The 23,213-nt window shown below is 30.0% G+C and overlaps 2 protein-coding genes, 1 long non-coding RNA gene and 1 pseudogene across 3 annotated transcripts in view; 2 read left to right on the top strand and 2 right to left on the bottom strand.

Annotated features, from left to right (window-relative positions):
* LOC132723771 (uncharacterized) overlaps positions 1-3,235 on the top strand; it is a gene marked incomplete at its 5' end in the record, with an annotated part of 29,057 nt that extends 25,822 nt beyond the window's left edge. Inside the window, 2 exons of the mRNA XM_060708547.1 lie at positions 152-713; positions 1,131-3,235. Coding sequence (XP_060564530.1) covers positions 152-713; positions 1,131-1,444 — 876 coding nt within the window. The remainder of the gene's footprint in view (positions 1-151; positions 714-1,130) is intronic.
* Positions 3,236-8,387: 5,152 nt separating this feature from the next.
* LOC132723769 (uncharacterized) lies at positions 8,388-11,909 on the bottom strand. Its single transcript, XM_060708546.1, has 3 exons — positions 9,181-11,909; positions 8,759-8,865; positions 8,388-8,448 (listed from the first exon to the last, which is right to left on the bottom strand). Exons 1-3 carry the CDS (start codon positions 11,401-11,403, stop codon positions 8,388-8,390), a joined length of 2,391 nt encoding a protein of 796 aa, XP_060564529.1. The 5' UTR covers positions 11,404-11,909.
* Positions 11,910-15,429: 3,520 nt separating this feature from the next.
* LOC132723772 (reticulocyte-binding protein homolog 2a-like) lies at positions 15,430-18,447 on the top strand (annotated as a pseudogene).
* Positions 18,448-20,941: 2,494 nt separating this feature from the next.
* On the bottom strand, positions 20,942-22,860 carry LOC132723773 (uncharacterized). The gene is made up of 3 exons (XR_009624787.1): positions 21,936-22,860; positions 21,412-21,558; positions 20,942-21,057 (listed from the first exon to the last, which is right to left on the bottom strand). It is a non-coding gene; the product is annotated as an uncharacterized LOC132723773 (long non-coding RNA).
* Between the last annotated feature and the right edge of the window lie 353 nt (positions 22,861-23,213).

Raw genomic sequence — 23,213 nt, 5'->3', positions numbered from 1 at the left:
ATTGTATTGTTACAAAGTTCATTTGTATTGAAACAAAAAGGAACGTATTCTGTTCCTACAATTAAGTGTAGAATAATGCGATGGAATTGAATTTTTCACAAATGCAATCTATTCGTATCTTAAATTAAATTTTACTTGTGTTTTACATTAGACTGGAGAATTCTACGTCGCACCATGTATGCTAAAGGCCAAAGTACCGGATGCTGTCCTCGAATTTCCTGTTACTAATAGGCAATGCAAATCAACTTCAAGACTTTGTTTCTCAACTTCCTCAAAGATCATGCCGGTCCAGTTATATCACTCGTTGATAGCGGAATGCATAATGAAATGGCCGATTAACAAAAAAATGGGAAAACTCCAAATTTTCTGTGGATGTTGCGTTTTCGATGCAGATAAAGAACATGTCTTAACTGTTTGTTTTGCTAATGACACAGTTCAAATATGGGTCACGAAATTCAGCTTAGCTTGTAGTGAACCAGACGTTGATCTATGTACTGAAATCAAATCGTTTATACAAATTCATCTAGAAAACATTTTAAAAGGTTTCGGGAAAATCGATATATTTGTCAAGTGTCCAAATTCATTACCAAAGCAATCTGGTCACCTATGGAGAATTGATGAATTGCAGGAAGAAATAAGATGCGATGACCATGATTTACCACTTGTGTTTTCGAAAGCTTCGTTAATGAAATACTGGGATCCAATGTGTCTTGGTACGAAACTAACAATCCTTTTAAGTAGAAGAAACATGATTTTAAATGTATACATCTTGGTCAGACGTTTGAATTATATCTGTCAAAATATGCAGCATAAAACCTCGACTGTAATGTGACATTTAAAACCAGCAAACTTGACTTACTTTATACTTTATTAATTTTAAAATATAAAATAAGCATATTTCTTTCTTAGGTTTTCTTTCGTGCATTTGTTTAATCACATGTAGACAAATAAGTGTCAAGTACATCAAAGGGGCCTTTGTTTAAAATTCGATTACATCAACTTAATGCTTACAGTACTTCATATGACTAGTACTAAATGCCATGTATGTTGCTTCATTATAAACAGACAAAAATAGGCATAGGAATTAAAACAAACTCTGACAAATAAGTGCTATTTACTTTTAATTTCAGACCAAGAGGCGATATTTCCAAGGAAATTTCTGGCCAATGTTCCTACTGAAAAACAGCGAAATCAAATGGCGCAGCTTATAGGAAAAGAGTACCGCTCACTGGCAATTCAATTAGGGTTAACTCAAGTGAATTTAGATCACATTGACATGAACGAAAGGTTGCTTACACCGATAGATAAAACCATGGCTATGCTGAATATGTGGGTGAAACAGGATCCAAGTAATGCGACATTTGAAGCGTTAAAAAAATCTATGTCTAGCACTGGCATTGACTGGATGAATATATTTTCTGCTATCTCACAGGGACCTCCTTAAGCTTGAAAAATGGTCATTCATGTTGGTTTGTACGTCAATAATAAGCAATGTAGACATGAATAATCATAACAGTTAGGTCAATTGTCTGAGGATACTTGTTAACCAGTTATAATATTAAGACAAATACTGTTAAATTTAAAGAAACATTACGAGATGTATATAAGGATGTAAGTGGAAAGAAAATAAAGGGATGCTCTTCGAGATACAATTTTGTAACTATCTGAAACAATTTGTTTAGGACTTTGTGCATCATTGGCAGTTTTGGGCGATAGGAATTCCATAGTTAGTCGATAAGTTTGTTCATTTTAAGGAGATATTGTGTATTCATATGTCATTTGCTACGTTTTGGTATAATAAATGAAGGATTTTACTAGACTTTATAAGAACGCACAATGGTTATTTTTCCAACTTGTTGCAGGGAATGTGCTGGTATCAGTAAAATAATATGGAAGTTAAGAACAAAGGCGAGAACTTAAGAGCTGAATTTGATTTTCAACTAATAAATCATGCTAGAAAATGAGAAACATCAGCAAGTAACAAATAGTTATGAAGTTTAGTCTTTCATGATCTGCTTCAAATGTGGCTGTGAAGGTGTTAAAATAATTATCCTAAGCTAGCTGATGCTTGAATCAAGCAATTTTAGCTATTTTGATATTTCGATGTTTTGTCAATCAATATTCATTTATTCATTTCTATGTTAAGCTGTTCCATCCTTTTAGTTTAACATTATCATTATTATTATCATTATTTCTATTATTATTATCATCATCATTTCTTATAAATGTAAGCATGTAGAATTGAATGGCTTGTGTCGGCGTTGCCTGTTTATGATATAATGGCTGCGTTCAGTTTTCCATTTGGAGTGTTTCATATTATGTGTTACACATTCGGGCATAAAAAACTCTTATCCAAGTCTCTTTATCTGATGTAAACAAAACAAAAAATCGGGGCATCAATTTGGCATTGATTATATTTCAAATGATGTTCAAACAGCTTGTTAAAATAAAACATTCTAGAGTACAAAAGAGTACGCTGCACAATGAAAGATGTTGAGAGTACAAAGCTGTGTACATTATTTGGTGTGAACTTTCCATATCATTATAATTTCCATCTTTATCATTGAAGTTAATCAAAATCTATTCAAGGTCAATTAGATTGCTAAAACCTTTTACATTAGTTAGACACACCTTATGTAATTTCATGTTTTCATATAATCCTTGGTAGCAATAGAAACTTTCATGAAAATCCATTTATATAATAAATGTAATAACAGACTGAACATTCTTTACAAATGGGTCAGAAAGGTAGGCTGGCAGATTAGAGAAAATTTTACCGGTATTCACACGATTGCTTTATCGAATGAAGATGTATGATTTTGTCATCTGAAGACAGATGGAGGTTACTAAACTCACTACGATCACATTGGTTCAAACGATCGATTGACTAGAAATATTTAAACGTCAGGTGTTTTATAACCATCCGTTAACATGAAAAAAACGGACGGTTGTAAAATATTCGACTGATAATACACAGTAGATTATGGTTTACGTAAAGAAAACAAAATAAAACACGCTTTTTAAAATCTTATTTGCAAAATCGCTCCAAAGGCAGTATTCTACATGTAAGGTCATGCTGACATTAATTCAGGGTTATCTTCCTTTAAATAAGCACCATTTTCTAATTCAAATGTAAATAACTCAAACCAGGTCAGTGACCTATTAATAGGGACTTTATGAACTTTGATCGTGCATAAATATCTGCAGAACCATGAAGACGTATTTTAAGCACAATCCCAGAGGGCGAAGGATATTATGAATCCAAAGACTTGTGCAGATAATGATACTTGTATATTAGCGCTATTCTTGCATAAAAAATGTACATATATATATTAATAATTCTGTGTTAAGTTATCTGCATTATCGAATTTAATAAAAACATTTAACTATAATTGTCACGTGCTTGTGCGATGTCAACAGATTTTTCATTTCGCCCTGAGTCACATACATTAAAAACGTGCGAAGTCACTTTGCCGCCTAAATTTATCTTTAAATGCATGTTTTCTTCTCCATGAATGTAAACCTGCGTGTACTTTCGATTAAAGTGTTTGTGTTTGTATTCTAAGATCATACAACAGTTAAATGAAATTTATTTATTTGTAATTTGTCACTTTCACTACATGTCTTCATGTAATTGTAGCATTCACCTTGTTAAGGATTAATCTGTTTATCATGGAAAGTGTTCCTACTTTTTATAATTCAAATAATACTAGCAGGTCTTTTAATTTATTTAAAAAGCTGTTGATATGATTTAAATTTAATATAAGTATACAGAGGACTGTTACAGTAATGTTTCACTAGAAAATGCTTCAAAAACATTACATCTTTAAATGTTATATTGACAATTACACACATAATAAATAAAAGGTTTATCGTCTAGTTTGAAAAAATAATAAATTTAAAAGCATTTAACCTTTTGTGGCATTTATATTGAAAATAAAACTGCAAATATGATTTCATCAATGCAAATATACATTGTTTATTTTATATTAATCCAACTTTAGAAGTGGTAAGATAAAAGCATAAATTTGCCAAAAAATAAAATAAAATAAATAAATGAAGGTTACAATCAGAATTTTGAAAATATATTAATTTTAAGTTGTAAAGCTACCTTTGTTTACTCCTTTCACTTTACAATTGCAAATATTTTGTTGATTTAAGATTTTTCAGAAAAAAGGGGAAATACAAAGTGAAGGAATAAAAATGTGTGTTTCAAACCAATACATAATGTTTACTGTTAAGTTGAATTTTATTGACCTGTTAATTATAAATACATTAATAGCACTCATTTAAATATATGATTCCACTTAATATAACTAATGTTTTAAAACATAACAATACCTGGAACTTTACCGTTAGCATGTCTGCCTATATCACAACAGGGTAAAGGAATGCCTTATATTTATACAGAAACAATACTGTTGGTTGTTGATGTTGTTGTTGTTGTACCTTTCGTCACATTTGCCGGATATTTTAATAGAAATGGTCAATTTCTTGATAACATAAAGACAAAATTTAGGACCGAGATAAAACACTTTTTTGTCTCATTTAGTTTTGCTTTATACGGAGTTTAAACGACCGTGATTTTAAGTCGATTGGGTTAAAAATATTTCTTCTGAATGATTTTAATATTTGAAAATAAAATAAATTTTGTCAAAATAAGCGCAATGCATATTAAAACAACAATATTTAAACAATCATAGTTGAAAATATGTTGAAAATATAATAGGACACGGATCTACACGGTCTCGGATAAACAGAAGTTATACAAAACCATAGTTAACCCTATTGCACTATAACAATCAGTTTAAATCATTTATAGACAAACTTAAATTTTAACGAATCTTACTGCGTATATCTCAGGGACTTTAATGAAAATGTATCAAATATTAAAATATCGTGTGCACTAGCCGTATAGTCGGTATACAATTGACAGGTTACAAGATTAAACAATATCTTTACTGATAATAAACACTCTTCAGAATGTATTTATGTATAAGGCGACTCATACCTTAAGTAACTACTTAAATACATTGATATCGTGCTCACGAGCATATAAACAGTGTAACAATTATGAAAATGATAATGAAGGTGATGAAGATTATAATGACAACAACAAAGACGATAGTGAAAGCGGTCGTATTAATGGTGAAGCCAAAGACTTAAGTGGTGGCGGTCGTGATAATGATGAAGTTGGTGATAATAATGAAAGATGAATTTTAGCGGCATAATCATGTGAACAAAAAATAAAAAACATATAATTATAAATTCTTTTATAACGCGGTAAAGAATTAGTAAAATAACATTGATGACTGACAACATTAAATGCGGGTTTGAATAAGCTAGCTCTTGTATAACATACTACATTTGCGATAGATCACAGATACTTATGAAGATATAATTATGTGTTACCGTTTGTGATGGTATTGTTATCTTATCGATTCGTAGTAATGCATTGTTGTCCATTCATTTGAAAGTATTCTTTTTTATTACATGCTTTTCGGTGGTTTATAGAAATATATCAGTAATATAAAACTGGTAATTTCACTGTTTGAAACAGTGAAATTACCACTTTGATAATTTCACTGTTTTGAATTTAAGCCCCTCACGTTGTTTCAGTGAAATACCAGCGTGCACAGTACTGGGTACCAACTTAATAGCGTGACGTCGTAAATGACGTCACGTTATTTGGCGCGCTTTTCATTCAGTATTAGGTTAAATGTCTTTTTAAAACGTTTCTTTGCATATAATAAAAAGAAAATTTGTTTAGTTTAGTGTAAGATTGAAATATATTTCACCTTGTGAACACCAAAAGTTCATATTTCACTCGTGGCTGCGCCACTCGTGAAATATACCCTTTGGTGCTCACTCGGTGAAATATATTCCGATCTTACACTGAACTAAACAAATATCCTCTATATGTTATTTTAAAAATTATTTTTCATCTGATAAAAACACTATATATTCAGATTATTATCAAAAAGTTTATCAAATTGATATAAAAAATCTTCAAAATTAATCTAAGTTCCGAGAAGGGATACTCAAAAAAAATCTTACAACTGTACAAATTTGAGAGAAAGAGAAAAAAGTCATTTAAAACACATAACTTTTTATGAGGTAATACTTCACGAGGGTAACCTCGCCCTTTCCGTCCTTATTTTATATCTTTGATTTTTTAACCCCAATATGATTATGAACAATTGCTATTGTACGAAATTTAAAAAAAAAACAAAGTAAGTTATGTATGACCACCATACAGACAACATTGGCTAGGATCTTACCATTGGCTTACCAATGAATAGTAAAACATCGGCCCTTCCCGTATACTTCGGAAAAGAGGAACCGTACATAAAACACGAATAGTCCCTTGTGGCTGAAGTGTTGTACACACAATTTAACCCTGCGTGATCGTAAGACGCGACTAAATGTGTCAGAATAATTGTATCTATGCATCTCTAAGCTCCAGTAAGTGAGGTAGTTTTGACCCCTTGTGTTGCTTTAAAGTTTGTAACTTAAGAAGTTAGCCAAAATACTGTCATCCGATTAATCGGTCACGTGGATATCAGTTAATCTTATAGATTTCTTTTGTAGAACGTCAGTATGAAGTACTTAATATCAAAGTTATATAAATGAGTGAGTTTGTATTTGCCGAATCATTACCGAATCATTGTTTAGGTAGTTAGATATGCATTTTTGTTACAATATCTTGGAAACAAACATTGATGGAAAAATGCATAGTTGTTAATTGTGCTCCAAGATACTTTAACAAAAGTCAGCTTAGTGATATCATTCAAAATAAGGCTTCAATAACATTTTAATACATCATTTTCAAGATGTGAACAATTCTAATCAGAGGGTACTTTCTGAAAAGACGTCAAAATATGCAAAAAGCGCCTTGAATTCGTTAGTAACGCAGTAGAAATGTGGTCACAAATACAGCAAAATCAGTCATTAATCGCAAATTACATGTTAATTATTACTTTTGAATCCTTTTCTTAAAATCTGTGTTTATTTTTCTCAAGTTTGATTTTCTTGCAATATTTTAGCTCATCAAGAGACATGCAGCTTTTTAAATTCCTATGTTTTGTTCAGATGGACCATTTAGATACTTTGTTGCAATTTTTCCAGATTTCAAGGACTGTGTTGCAGCTGTAGAAGGTTGTCTCGTTATTTATGTAAAAATGATTGTAACCTTATTTCTAATAAAATGGGTGCTTCTTTGTTTCTCTTGTGTTTTAAGACATCTTTACGATTTGAAAAAAAAACTACAATTACATATAATCTTTCGCAAGCATTCTAATGAATTTACTAGAACTAACTACAATGTTAGGTACCACAAGCCAAAATTTGAAATAAATTGGAGTAATAAGTGTTATATATCATTGGAAAGATAATTTCAATACAAACTTAATGATATGGTCTGTTTTCAAATTGATCGAAAAAATCAAGAGTTATCTCCCCTTGAAATTTTCAGATTTTCATATTTTTCTGCCATTTTTTGCCTAAGTTTCATACAGTTATAATTTAACTGAAATTTAAACTTTTTACATTATTTTCCACTACAGCTATACTTACAGAGTTTAATATATTCATATTTTTTGGATGTCCGGATTTTTCAGTTTAAAAACAGAGGCATTTTGACCACTTTGGGGTGAATATAAACAATACATTGTAGATGGTTTTATGATTTTTCAAAATGTAAACTTTGTTTTTTTACATGCTTCAGTTATAAGATTACATTGATAAATATCAAATTACCTTGTACTTTTATGTTGTCTTACAAGAAAATGTGATGGCTGAAAGGTTGAATGACAATTATAATGTCATTTCATATTGAAGGTCAAAGGTCAAAAGCCATGGTATATGAGTTATTTTCATGAAACATTTTACACTTACTTAAAATCACTTAGTGTAGTGTTTTGCAAAACAAATCTTACATTGCAGGGCAAAGGAATGTGTAAAACCACAAGCATTAATTACAAAAGTAATGGGATATTTGATAAGGTCAAAGGTCAAACATGTAAAAACATAATTCTGTTATTGTTAACTTACAAACAATAATACACATGTAGTAGTCATTAAATTAATTAAATGTCTTTGCAAAGGGCTTTTACAAGTATGTATATCCTAGGTGATAAATTGCAACAAATAAGATAACAAACCATTGTGTGGTTAATTGACTTTATAGGTCAAAGCTTAATATTGGTTATGGAGTTCATTGTCAGAATTTATATGTATTTCAGAAGGGCAGGTAACTCCTCAGTTATATCCTTTTTTGATTGTTGTAGTTCATTACTTTTTCATAACATATACAATGTATATGTTACAAAATGCTAACACATTGTAACTCAAAACAAACATTACTTCTTACAGTTCTCTGATCTCTTTTATTGTTCACTTGAAAAACTACTTTCATTTATCAGACAATTGCAGCAAGCCATCTGACTCCTGAAACAATATAAAAATTGGTTTCACCTTATGAGGATATACACTTCTCAACTAATCAAATTTCTACAAAATTATAAATATGTAAAAAATAACTTTAAATTTTTTTCAATATCTGAGAGGAAATGTTAACATTGTGAAACACTTGCACATTTATTGTTACTATCATTAAAGCAGTCATATTTGAAGATATTAAGCATATATTTACTGATGATTTAATAATTTACAATCAAAAGACATGCTAACTACTGATTTAACAGCTATAATTTTCCTGTTGTGAATAAAACAATCCTTTCAGAATTGGATTACTTACTCAATTACTTCTACATCTCCTGTATTAAACTCCTCTGCCAGCTTACATGTATATATATCATTTTCCTCTACATACTTTACATTAAACCACTCATCAAAACCAGGAACCTGCAAATACACAAATGTTTAGAAAGTTTAAGAAAGGATCATAATTATGTAATTTAACATTTTGTATAATTTTTTTTTAATAAAACAGAACATAGATGTTTTATAATATATTGCTACCTGTGATATCACATATCCTTTGAACCACTTTTCCTCCTTTTCACCATGAATCTCAATTAAAAACCTATGCTTAATGTTTTTCCCAACTAAAAAATGAGCATTTGTTAGGGCAGGGACTTCATTTGCTTTGTTAATTAAGCTCAAAACATTATTTTTTAATTCTGTAACAGTTAACAGATGTCTTCTTCCTTCTACAACCTTACTAAAATTAAAAACATTTGAATCAGCCAACTGATTGAAAACATCTTTTCTGAACCGTAATTGGACCTTCAGAGCTTCTTCTTTGCCTTTTCTAGTCTCTATTTTTCTTAATTCTGCTTCAACTCTTTCTTCACTTTGCCATAGGCCATAAAACATCATATCATTTGTGATTTTTTCAAGTTTTTCTACCCTTTTTCTTTCTAGCTCATCTTTTTTCCTAAATTCTTCTCTCTGTTTTTCAATCCTCCTTTTCTCCAGTATCATTTCCCTCTCCTTAAACCTTTGCCTTTCCAAATTGACCTCTCTTCTACACTGTTTTATAATATCATTTATGTTATCTTGACCTTTCAACCATTCATTTGTTTTATTTAGAGAAAAAGTTATATGTGACTCAAGTGCTAAAGTTTTTATGTTTGGTTTGTAAGATAATATGTGGTCTAAATATGAAAAAACTCTTTCTGGAAATTTATTATGTTTATCAACACTGCTTACTTCTCTTTCATTTAAGTTCTCATGAATTCCACCTGGTAAATGATCCTTATACTGTTTTGTGATTAATTTTAATAATGCAGGTAAGATAACTAAAAGAATAGTTTCAACATGCCCATCTATCTCACTTTCTTTAACTAAACTTTCATACACTTTGTCTTTTTTCACATTGACATCTTCAAAAAGTGTTATATTTCCTTTAATAAAATCATCTAAATTTAAACTGCAGTCTTGCAAAAATGTTTTCAAAGTCAGATATCTTTTATTCATTTGAGACATTGTAATTTCTTTCGATTCAATTACATGCCAAAGAGGTGTAGTGATAATTTTTGATATCAAACCTAGAGCTTTACATCCAGCCAAAAAGAATGGCTCTTTCAAATCAAACAAAACAGAAGAAAGCAGAGCATTTGACTTAGGTGTTTTCAACAAAAAATCTTTCATTTCGTTTTGTAAAAAGTATACATGTCCAGCATTAGTGAATAAGATGTTAAATCTATTTCCTCTTAATGGTTGAAGAGGTACACGTTGCATATTATTTTCTTTTAAGAATGAGTTAATATATGTTTTAAAATTTCCATAGCAACCATTTTTTTCATCTCCTCTTCTAGCAAAAGATTTACATGCAGTTAAAATAAGCCTAGTAGTTCCAGACTGACCAGATTTTAAAAAAGTTGGATTTTGGATAGGAATTTTATTATCAAAATGCAAAATTTCTACTTCATTTAATGTTTTTTCACATGTTTCAGCCATATTAACTAAAGAATGAAGTCCACAAAAAAAGTTATTCATCCTATCAATTGCTTCTCTTGACTCTTCATTTAGTTCATTGTAATTTTCATATATGTCTGGTAAAACCTCTTTTCTGTAGTTTTCTAATAATTCATTAAATTTCATTTCAGAAGCTGCTCTGTCACTCATTGTGTTTTTTATATTTGTTAAAATTTTCTTGCCACCTTGACTTTCATCTTCACTTGCTATATTAATATCTGTTAAGATTTCTTTGAAAGTATCTAATGTGTCTTGACTTGATTTTGTTGCCATATTTCTTAATCCTAACAATTTATAATTGCCACTGTCATCTCTTGTGGCAAAAGCCCCCCACCTACTTCCATATTTTGATGTTTCGTCTGAGTGTAAAGTTGTATTTTGCTCTTCACATACACTTGACAATTGTTTCTTTACCAAAATTCCTCTTTCAATGTTCCAATTATTAATTGTGCTTGGACAAGGAAGTTTATTTGGAAAAATGTTCACTAATTTTAATACACTTTCTATAACTTTACTTACATTTTCTGTAGTGACATGACTATTCAATAGGCTATAAACACATATATGCATTTCGGGTACATATGTTCTTGTATGTTCATCATAAAATAATCCTTGTTGAATTTTGGAAAGATTTTCATTTTGAAGTTTTAATGAATCAATATTTTCATTTAAATGCCTAATTCTTTCATTGTTTTCTTCATGTAATGTCTTAAGCCTAGTAATTTCATCAAGGAATCTAGTAACATCTTTTTCTGTATATTTTAAGTCATTTTCAGATTGTTCCAGCTTTCTATACTTTTCACGCCAATAATTTTCTCTACTACATGTCCTTTTCAAATCTTTTTTTTGTAAATTAATTTTTTTAACTTTTTTCTCAACTTTTGAATTCAACTCATTTGTATGTGATACAGATGCATTCAGTTTAAAATTTTCTTCTTTCACTTCTGTCAATTCCTCCATCAGGCTACAAGTTTGTTTTAAAAATAAATAAAAATTGAGGTTTCTTTTTTTAAATAAAATGTAACATGATCTTTTTAAATAAATTTGGTCACTGTTAGTATTAAATTCCCAATTCTTTAACTTGTAAATATAAGTAATATCTGATCAGATTGTTAACTTTTGTTAATGTGAAATATTATTTAAAGTCTTTATACTATTATTTAGGACTGTCAGACTTTGATGACAATTTGTATTAATATAAGTAGAGCAGTATAACTAAATTTATTGATATCCCAAATTGTGAATCAATATTGACTTAATGAATGCTGAATATCTGTTAATATCTATCAATAAACTGATATTCAAAGACAACACTACATGTATTTATTAAATTTGTTACCTTTCCAAAATTTTTAAATGTTTATTACATATAAAAAAGCATCACAGTGTTGCAAAATGAAGTGATAAAAAAATGGAAGCACAATTAAAACCCTTTTAATATATAATAATGAAAAGAAATAAGCTTTTTAGTAAAGCTACATACTTCACTGCAACTGTTTTGTAAGACATAGCTATCAATTTAGGATCATCACTTGTGGCATGAAAAGGGTCAAGTCTTGGATGTAAAACTTCATTCACTTTCTGTTTAGCTGAATCACATTTTCTACTCTCTGACGGCATTTCATACATTTTTTTCAAAAATATTTCTAGATTATTTTCACCTTTCACACGGTGTCTAGATTTTTTTAAGTTGGCATGCTTCTTTATTAAACGTTCAATGTTATGCCTGATGGTATTTTCAGTCACTTGACATTCAAATGTTTTTTTTAAATACTTAACAGTGTTTATTACACCAATTTTGGTGACACTTTCAAATATATCTCCATTAGTTAATGAATCCATGACCTGAAATTTCAAAACAAGAAATAAAAAAAATACTTACTTAAGAATATAGTGCACAGTCAAACACACTGGCAAACAACAACAACTATAACAACTTGTAACTGAAATGAAATTGAAAAAAATAACACAACAAATATAGAAAAGTGATAAAAGAGGATATTAGGTACTTCATTTCTATAACAAAAAATGGTTAACTTATGTTACAATGTACATGATCCCAACCATTATTGTAGGCCTTAAGTTACTGTTATTCAGCTAAATGGCTAAATATCTTGCAATACATATATATGGGCGGATCTATTCCCTTTTGTCATGGTGATATCTTTTTAATTATTGTTTATAAACATAAAAATATTAGTGAACAATCATGTTGATTTTGAATTGAATGCATGCACAAGCCACAGAAGCCCCATATTGACTGTTATGTCATTCTACAGACAGACAGAGAAAGAGCAAACACATGACTCCCCACCTTAGACAGGCGACAAATAAAACTAAGTCATATGTATATTGATAATGTGTGACAGTACATATGTATCTAAAAAACTATAAATATCTTGAGAAACATGAATAAATCACACAATGGTACAGGTTTTTACATAATAAGAGATATAGTAATCTTTCTTTTATTTTAAATATAGCTCTTCAAATTCTAAGACTGATGCCAATGAAATGCATATAATATAAATGTATTTTTCTGATCATAAAACAGTTCAAACCATAAAACAGTTCAATTGAAAACACAATATAATGATAATAGCGACCACAACGGTATTCGTAAATATATTAGTCGCTATTCTGTACAACGGGTAAACACGGTCATTTTCGACGACGATTTTGTAAAGGATAAAGCATAATACAGGTATGCCTTTTTCTATTTTGATGCAAATATCATTTCTCTATTTATCCCGTGTGTTCTTTCAATATGAAAACAGATATTTATTGTAAAAAAGAAATTTGTTTCATCCATGTGCCATCCGATATCCGGTAATGTTCCGCCATTTTGAAATATTACGTCAGTCATTAATGTTGTCATCCGGGCGTTACTGAGGCAGAACGCTGACCCGGATGAAGTTAAAAATAGTTATCAGGCTATCTGTTTTTCCCAACTGGTTCCCCAGTCCTTGACATTGCGTTTAAACCATTTGATTTTCATAAAATATAAATAGTATGACATTCAATCATTATTTTTATCTAGTTTATTTCGGATGTCGTTTCTAGGACAATGATTTTCTAACAATTCAACCATTTCTCTTCCTTATGGTGTATTTTTTTACCAATTCTAATCGATCGCATAACTGCGCACACCCCATTATAAATGTCACCTCCCTTGCGAAAGGTTAAAAACGAAACCGGAAGTAAAGATTTTCATCGGTAAATAATCCAATGTAAACAAATAGACTTCAGATTTTTCTGGTTGCATAAAAATCATGTCACATCTAATGAATATGTAAACAAAGTGAAAAAAATTGTGACAGGTGTTTAGCCTAATCAATATTAGTCTATTTATCAAATTTTATAAAATTGAAAATTATTTTTTGATTCTTGATTATAGTTTGATATTACCTGTTACAGTTATCTTGTGTTTTCAATTGAACTGTTTTATGGTCAGAAAAATACATTAATCTATATTTAAAAAAAGAAGAAAGATTACTGTATCTCTTATTATGTAAAACCTGTATCATTGTGTGATAAATTCATGTTTCTCAAGATATTTATAAGTTAGATACATGTACATTCACACATTATCAATATGCATATGACTTAGTTTTTATTTGTCGCCTGTTTAAGATGGGGAGTCATGTGTTTGCTCTTTGTCTGTCTGTCTGTAGAATGACATAACAGTCAATATGGGGCTTGTGCATGCATTTAATTTAAAATCAACATGATTGTTCACTAATATTTCTATGTTTATAAACAATAATTAAAAAGATATCACCATGACAAAAAGGAATAGATCTGCCCATATATATGTGTTTCACAATATTAATAATAGCCATTTAGCTGAATGACAGTAACTTAAGGCCAACAATAATTAATGGGATCATGCAGTACATTGTAACATAAGTTAACATGTTTTTGTTTTATAAATGAAGTTTCTAATATTATCCTCTTTTATCACTTTTCTATATTTCTTGTGGTTTTTTTTCAATTTCATTTCAGTTACAAGTTGTTATAGTTGTTGTTGTTTGCCAGTGAGTTTGACTGTGCACTATATTATTAAGTAAGTATTTTTTTATTTCTTGTTTTGAAATTTCAGGTCATGGATTCATTAACTAATGGAGATATATTTGAAAGTGTCACCAAAATTGGTGTAATAAACACTGTTAAATATTTAAAAAAAACATTTGAATGTCAAGTAACTGAAAATACCATCAGGCACAACATTGAACGTTTAATAAAGAAGCATGCGAACTTAAAAAAATCTAGACACCGTGTGAAAGGTGAAAATAATCTAGAAATATTTTTGAAAAAAATGTATGAAATGCCGTCAGAGAGTAGAAAATGTGATTCAGCTAAACAGAAAGTGAATGAAGTATTACATCCAAGACTTGACCCTTTTCATGCCACAAGTGATGATCCTAAATTGATAGCTATGTCTTACAAAACAGTTGCAGTGAAGTATGTAGCTTTACTAAAAAGCTTATTTCTTTTCATTATTAAATAATACATTAAAAGGGTTTTAATTGTGCCTCCATTTTTTTATCACTTCATTTTGCAACAACACTGTGATGCTTTGTTATATGTGATAAACATTTAAAAATTTGGGAAAGGTAATAAATTTAATAAATAGGGATGTCTTTGAATATCAGTTTATTGATAGATATTAAAAAATATTCAGCATTCATTAAGTCAATATTGATTCACAATTTGGGATATCAATAAATTTAATTATACTGCTCTACTTATATTAATACAAATTGTTCCATCAATGTCTGACAGTCCTAAATAATAGTATAAAGACTTCAAATAATATTTCACATTAACAAAAGTTAACAATCTGATCAGATATTACTTATATTTAAAAGTTAAAGAATTTGGAATTTAATACTAATGATGACCAAATTTATTTAAAAAGATCATTTTATTTTAAAAAAGAAACCTTAATTTTTATTTATTTTTAAAACAAACTTGTAGCCTGATGGAGGAATTGACAGAAGTGAAAGAAGAAAATTTTAAACTGAATGCATCTGTATCACATACAAATGAGTTGAATTCAAAAATTGAGAAAAAATTTAGAAAAATTAATTTACAAAAAAAAGATTTGAAAAGGACATGTAGTAGAGAAAATTATTGGCGCGAAAAGTATAGAAAGCTGGAACAATCTGAAAATGACTTAAAGTATACAGAAAAAGATGTTACTAGATTCCTTGATGAAATTACTAAGCTTAAGACATTACATGAAGAAAACAATGAAAGAATTAGGCATTTAAATGAAAATATTGATTCATTAAAACTTCAAAATGAAAATCTCTCCAAAATTCAACAAGGATTATTTTATGATGAACATACAAGAACATATGTACCAGAAATGCATATATGTGTTTATAGCCTATTGAATAGTCATGTCACTACAGAAAATGTAAGTAAAGTTATAGAAAGTGTATTAAAATTAGTGAACATTTTTCCAAATAAACTTCCTAGTCCAAGCACAATTAATAATTGGAACATTGAAAGAGGAATTTTGGTAAAGAAACAATTGTCAAGTGTATGTGAAGAACAAAATACAACTTTACACTCAGACGAAACATCAAAATATGGAAGTAGGTGGGGGGCTTTTGCCACAAGAGATAATAGTGGCAATTATAAATTGTTAGGATTAAGAAATATGGCAACAAAATCAAGTCAAGACACATTAGATACTTTCAAAGAAATCTTAACAGATATTAATATAGCAAGTGAAGATGAAAGTCAAGGTGGCAAGAAAATTTTAACAAATATAAAAAACACACAATGAGTGACAGAGCAGCTTCTGAAATGAAATTTAATGAATTATTAGAAAACTACAGAAAAGAGGTTTTACCAGATATATATGAAAATTACAATGAACTGAATGAAGAGTCAAGAGAAGCAATTGATAGGATGAATAACTTTTTTTGTGGACTCCATTCTTTAGTAAATATGGCTGAAACATGTGAAAAAACATTAAATGAAGTAGAAATTTTGCATTTTGATAATAAAATTCCTATCCAAAATCCAACTTTTTTAAAATCTGGTCAGTCTGGAACTACTAGGCTAATTTTAACTGCATGTAAATCTTTTGCTAGAAGAGGAGATGAAAAAAATGGCTGCTATGGAAATTTTAAAACATATATTAACTCATTCTTAAAAGAAAATAATATGCAAAGTGTACCTCTTCAACCATTAAGAGGAAATAGATTTAACATCTTATTCACTAATGCTGGACATGTATACTTTTTACAAAACGAAATGAAAGATTTTTTGTTGAAAACACCTAAGTCAAATGCTCTGCTTTCTTCTGTTTTGTTTGATTTGAAAGAGCCATTCTTTTTGGCTGGATGTAAAGCTCTAGGTTTGATATCAAAAATTATCACTACACCTCTTTGGCATGTTATCGAATCGAAAGAAATTACAATGTCTCAAATGAATAAAAGATATCTGACTTTGAAAACATTTTTGCAAGACTGCAGTTTGAATTTAGATGATTTTATAAAAGGAAATATAACACTTTTTGAAGATGTCAATGTGAAAAAAGACAAAGTGTATGAAAGTTTAGTTAAAGAAAGTGAGATAGATGGGCATGTTGAAACTATTCTTTTAGTTATCTTACCTGCATTATTAAAATTAATCACAAAACAGTATAAGGATCATTTACCAGGTGGAATTCATGAGAACTTAAATGAAAGAGAAGTAAGCAGTGTTGATAAACATAATAAATTTCCGGAAAGAGTTTTTTCATATTTAGACCACATATTATCTTACAAACCAAACATAAAAACTTTAGCACTTGAGTCACATATAACTTTTTCTCTAAATAAAACAAATGAATGGTTGAAAGAGCAAGATAACATAAATGATATTATAAAACAGTGTAGAAGAGAGGTCAATTTGGAAAGGCAAAGGTTTAAGGAGAGGGAAATGATACTGGAAAAAAGGAGGATTGAAAAACAGAGAGAAGAATTTAGGAAAAAAGATGAACTAGAAAGAAAAAGGGTAGAAAAACTTGAAAAAATCACAAATGATATGATGTTTTATGGCCTATGGCAAAGTGAAGAAAGAGTTGAAGCAGAATTAAGAAAAATAGAGACTAGAAAAGGCAAAGAAGAAGCTCTGAAGGTCCAATTACGGTTCAGAAAAGATGTTTTCAATCAGTTGGCTGATTCAAATGTTTTTAATTTTAGTAAGGTTGTAGAAGGAAGAAGACATCTGTTAACTGTTACAGAATTAAAAAATAATGTTTTGAGCTTAATTAACAAAGCAAATGAAGTCCCTGCCCTAACAAATGCTCATTTTTTAGTTGGGAAAAACATTAAGCATAGGTTTTTAATTGAGATTCATGGTGAAAAGGAGGAAAAGTGGTTCAAAGGATATGTGATATCACAGGTAGCAATATATTATAAAATATCTATGTTCTGTTTTATTAGAGTTTTTTTTATACAAAATGTTAAATTACATAATTATGATTCTTTCTTAAACTTTATAAACATTTGTGTATTTGCAGGTTCCTGGTTTTGATGAGTGGTTCAATGTAAAGTATGCAGAGGAAAATGATATATACACATGTAAGCTGGCAGAGGAGTTTAATACAGGAGATGTAGAAGTAATTGAGTAAGTAATCCAATTCTGAAAGGATTGTTTTATTCACAACAGGAAAATTGTAGCTGCTAAATCAGTAGTTAGCATGTCTTTTGACTGTAAATTATTAAATCATCAGTAAATATATGCTTAATATCTTCAAATATGACTGCTTTAATGATAGTAACAATAAATTTGCAAGTGTTTCACAATGTTAACATTTTTTCTCAGATATTGAAAAAAAAATTAAAGTTATATTTTACATATTTATAATTTTGTAGAAATTTGATTAGTTGAGAAGTGTATATCCTCATAAGGTGAAACCAATTTTTATATTGTTTCAGGAGTCAGATGGCTTGCTGCAATTGTCTGTTAACTGAAAGTAGTTTTACAAGTGAACAATAAAAGAGATCAGAACTGTAAGAAGTAATGTTTGTTTTGAGTTACAATGTGTTAGCATTTTGTAACATATACATTGTATATGTTATGAAAAAGTAATGAATTACAACAATCAAAAAAGGATATAACTGAGGAGTTACCTGCCCTTCTTAAATACATATAAATTCTGACAATGAACTCCATTATTATAACCAATATTAACCTTTGACCTATAAGGTCAATTAACCACACAATGGTTTGTTATCTTATTTGTTGCAATTTGGTCACCTAGGATATACATAATTGTAAAAGCCCTTTGCAAAGACATTTAATTAATTTAATGACTACTACATGTGTATCATTGTTCATAAGTTAACAATAACAGAATTATGTTTTTACATGTTTGACCTTTGACCTTATCATATATCCCATTACTTTTGTAATTAATGCTTGTGGTTTTACACATTCATTTGCCCTGCAATGTAAGCTTTGTTTGCAAAACACTACACTAAGTGATGTTAAGTTAGTGTAAAATGTTTCATGAAAATAACTCATATACCATGACTTTTGACCTTTGACCTTCAATATTAAATGACATTATAATTGTCATTCAACCTTTCAGCCATCACATTTTCTTGTAAGACAACATAAAAGTACAAGGTAATTTGATATTTATCGATGTAATCTTATAACTAGAGCATATAAAAAAACATATTGAAAAATCATAAAACCATCTATTGTTTATATTCACCGCAAAGTGGTCATAATGCATCTGTTTTTAAACTGAAGAATCCGGACATCCAAAAAGTATGAATATATTAAACTCTGTAAGTATAGCTGTAGTGGAAAATAAGTAAAAAGTTTAAATTTCAGTTAAATTATAACTGTATGAAACTTAGACAAAAAATGGCAGAAAAATATGAAAATCTGAAAATTTCAAGGGGAGATAACTCTTGATTTTTTCGATCAAATTTGAAAACAGACCATATCTTTAAGTTTGTATTGAAATTATCTTTCCAATGATATATAACACTTATTACTCCAATTTATTTCAAATTTTGGCTTGTGGTACCTAATGATAAACAGCTAATATCAAATCTAAAAATTATTTTAAATTTTATAAAAACTGATAAATAGACTAATATTGATTAGACTAAACACCTGTCACAATTTTTTTCACTTTGTTTACATATTCGTTACATGTGACATGATTTTTATGCAAGCAGAAAAATCTGAAGTCTATTGTTTACATTTGCTTATTTACCGATGAAAATCTTTACTTCCGGTTTCGTTTTTAACCTTTCGCAAGGGAGGTGACATTTAATAATGGGGTTAAATGCGCAGTTATGCGATCGCTTGGAATTGGTAAAAAATATACACCATTAGGAAGAGAAATGGTTGAATTTGTTAGAAAATCATTGTCCTAGAAAACGACATCCGAAATAAACTAGATAAAAAATAATGATTGAATGTCATACTATTTATATTTTATGAAAATCAAATGTTTTTAAACGAAATGTCAAGGGACTGGGGAACCAGTTGGGAAAAACAGATAGCCCGATAACTATTTTTAACTTCATCCGGGTCAAAAAAGCGTTCTGCCTCAGTAACGCCCGGATGACAACATTAATGGGTGACGTAATATTTCAAAATAGGCGGAATTTTTCACCGGATATCGGATGGCACAAGGATTGAAACAAATTTATTTTTTATAATAAATATCTGTTTTCATATTAAATTAACACACGGGGTAAATAGAGAAATGAAATTTGCATCAAAATAGAAGAAAGCATACCTGTGTTATGCTTTATCCTTTACAAAATCGTCGTCGAAAATGACCGTGTTTACCCGTTGTACAGAATAGCGACTAATATATTTACGAATACCGTTGTGGTCGCTACAGAGATTAGATCCTGAGGTTTATAAGATAGTAGGCTCATTCCGTATTTGTAACAGATTTCCGTATTTAAAACGAAAGCAAAAAATATTTCAACAACGAAAAAAGAAAGATCTAGTATAAATCTATCTATTTTTTACCCTTTGAAAGGCGTCTTTATTGTCACAAATGGCATACTTGTGTATAAGGGACGTACCCAGATAGCAGACAGTAGTTGGCCCAACGTTGGGCCAATTACATTTGCTTTGTTGGCCCAACACATAATGCCAACGTTGGCCCAATGTCAATTTGCTAATTGGGGCAACGTTGGGCCAACGGTTGGTATATGGGTTGGCCCAACGACTGCTTTCCTACTCTTATCGTTGGCCCTCCATTGGCCCCAATGACTGGTTTTCCTTCCTATCGTTGGCCCTCTGTTGGCCGCAACAACTGGTTTCCCTTCTTCTTGTTGGCCCCCCGTGGCCCACTGACTGTTTTCCTACAATAAACATTGGCCCTTCGTTGGCCCAATGCCTTGTTTTCATAAAAACAGAACAAAATATTATACTAATTACTACAATTTATTACTAAATGTTGATCACATATCATTTTCATTTTCTTCTCTTTGTTGTTGCAACTTTTTTTAGTCAATCTCTTCCTCCGCCCCCGCCTTCCCTATCCTTGGCATATCTTAGGCACTCCTTCATTGTCTTCTCGATTTCATTATTAGTAGACCCCTGTTCTTCTTCCTCTTACAGCATCTGAAATTTATACAGTTTACTAATTTTATTTAAATATACACTACTTATTATAAATTTACTAGTAAAAAAAGCACATAAATCTGTCAAAATGCAAATAGAGCTAAGGGGATAAGACTTTGATAGTAAAGAAATATTTTAAATTACAAAGTCAATAGATTTAATATTAACAGAGATATTTGACATAATTAAAAATTTTAACCTAAAATTTTTAAGTTAAAAAGAGGCATAATTCTGTCAAAATGCAAACAGAGTTATGATGATCATTTACAACACAAGAGTCACATCTTACACCCACGGTGTAAAATAATTTTCTACCACCGGTGAAATCACCTTTGAAAAAGTAAAAATACAAACCTAATATGACTTTTTTAAGTCTAAGTTTTTCGAATGGTTTTTTCGAGCCTTTTCCAACCCAGTTGTATTCTAGGGCAACTTCCTGAGACAAAGTGTGAGACATAACATGGCGAACAATTCTCTCCCAATTAGACATAAATTTGCTGTCTGAAATGAAATAAAAACAATTTTTGCAGTCGGGTAAAGTAATTTGTGTTTAAGTTACACTTCAAATTAAATTTACACAAAGTTTCGTATACACTCTACTGCAATGAGTGGTGTAACTGCTAAAAAGTCTAGTCTATTTGCAAATAACTCATAATCAATCATAATTACCTATTTATACTCAGAACAGATTGTATGAGCTTAACACTGCAGTGCTAATTGTAGCTTGTCAGTTTTTACTAACTTGCAATTTTTTGCAGTTATCACAATAAATTCAGATGTAAAACTATAAACATATCATATTTTAAGCTGATAAACACTGATAGAATTAAATGGTTTTAATTTCATTACAAAAATCAAATTCATTCTGGCTTGTTTACCTGAAAACATCAAAGTATTTTCCTTTACCAATCCGCCATTTTGTATTAATCACATGACCTGGTCACGTGGATAGTATAACAGGTTTTAAAACACTAATTCCGTGCAGGTTTAAATACATTACTATATTAGAAGGGTTTATTTAAAAGATTAAAGTAAAAAACTCTAGATCTACTTACATTTTTCAGTGTTGAGAAATTGCAGTCTAATACAAATCTATTTAGATCTATCTGTAAACACTTCCACGCAGCTTCGAAATCAAGCGAGGGAAAGGATGGGTAGTGCCAAAATGATCCTATTTCCATTCATTGATAACATAACTAGAGGTTAATTAGAGTTCAGAGTGGAAGATTCCGGAGGTTTATTATGGTTATTCCAGCACATGTATAATTGCTTTAGATTATACATCAGATCTTCAAGATTTCTATAGATCTATTGATACATATCCCCTACTACTGCATAGCCTGGGCTTTGGTCATTTCTAGACTCAAAAAGTAATTATTTCTTACATTTCTCATTTAATTTATACGAGTATTTCTTGAATGTGACAATATCAAACATGGCTTCAAAAAACATTATAAACTTTAGTCTTTACTCATTGTAGTGTACTGTTTATATACAGTAAAATATCTACATGCATATCTGTCTTTAAAAAAATAAATTTTGGGTCAGGTGCAGTAATTAATATATTTGACGAAAATGTATCGTTGGTCAAACGTTGGCCCAACATCTGTTTTAAAGTACATATTTATCGTTATTGGGCCAATGCAGAAATGTCGCTGGCGTTAACTTATGGTTGGTTCGACGTTGGGCCAACAACTGCATTTATAGTACATGTTAATTAGAGTTGGGCCAACCATGGCCCAACAACGATTTTCCTATGACGATTTTCCGTGGTTGGCCCAACCACTGCATGTTTACAGGGTAACTCGTATAACGCATTTCACCAATACAGCTCTTAGCCCGTATCCGTTTTACGGATTTTTTGGACCCACAAAATTGCTTTAAAATACGTCTTTAATCAATAAATAGGAAGACTGCTTGTCCGTTTCAACTGTATTTAAGTTAACAATTTTGATTACTTTCTTTTTGTTGCCACTACAGCAGATCATTATCAAATAAAAGTTTTACACTATAAGAGCAAGTCTGGGATAAAATAACGGTACAGTATATTTAAGAAATAATATATCCCAAACTGTGATTTTATCGCTCAATAAAATCACTGGCGAGGAATTATATCACGCGGGCGTAGCTCGAGTGATATAATGGTGCGCATCCTT

This window comes from Ruditapes philippinarum, unplaced genomic scaffold (assembly GCF_026571515.1).
Source record: "Ruditapes philippinarum isolate M1 unplaced genomic scaffold, ASM2657151v2 ctg5030_1_1_1_1, whole genome shotgun sequence".
Lineage (NCBI taxonomy): Eukaryota > Metazoa > Mollusca > Bivalvia > Venerida > Veneridae > Ruditapes > Ruditapes philippinarum.
The sequence above is the reverse complement of the archived record's forward strand: the minus strand, read 5'-3'. Positions and strand labels throughout refer to the sequence as shown.

Excerpts from the sequence above, each read along its gene's own strand:
- LOC132723769 (XM_060708546.1), bottom strand. The coding sequence starts at position 11,403 with ATGGAGGAATTGACAGAAGTGAAAGAAGAAAATTTTAAACTGAATGCA. Across the intron at positions 8,866-9,180 it reads ATGTTTTTAATTTTAGTAAG|GTTCCTGGTTTTGATGAGTG; the intron begins GTTGTAGAAGGA and ends GTGTATTTGCAG. Across the intron at positions 8,449-8,758 it reads GGAGATGTAGAAGTAATTGA|GAGTCAGATGGCTTGCTGCA; the intron begins GTAAGTAATCCA and ends ATATTGTTTCAG.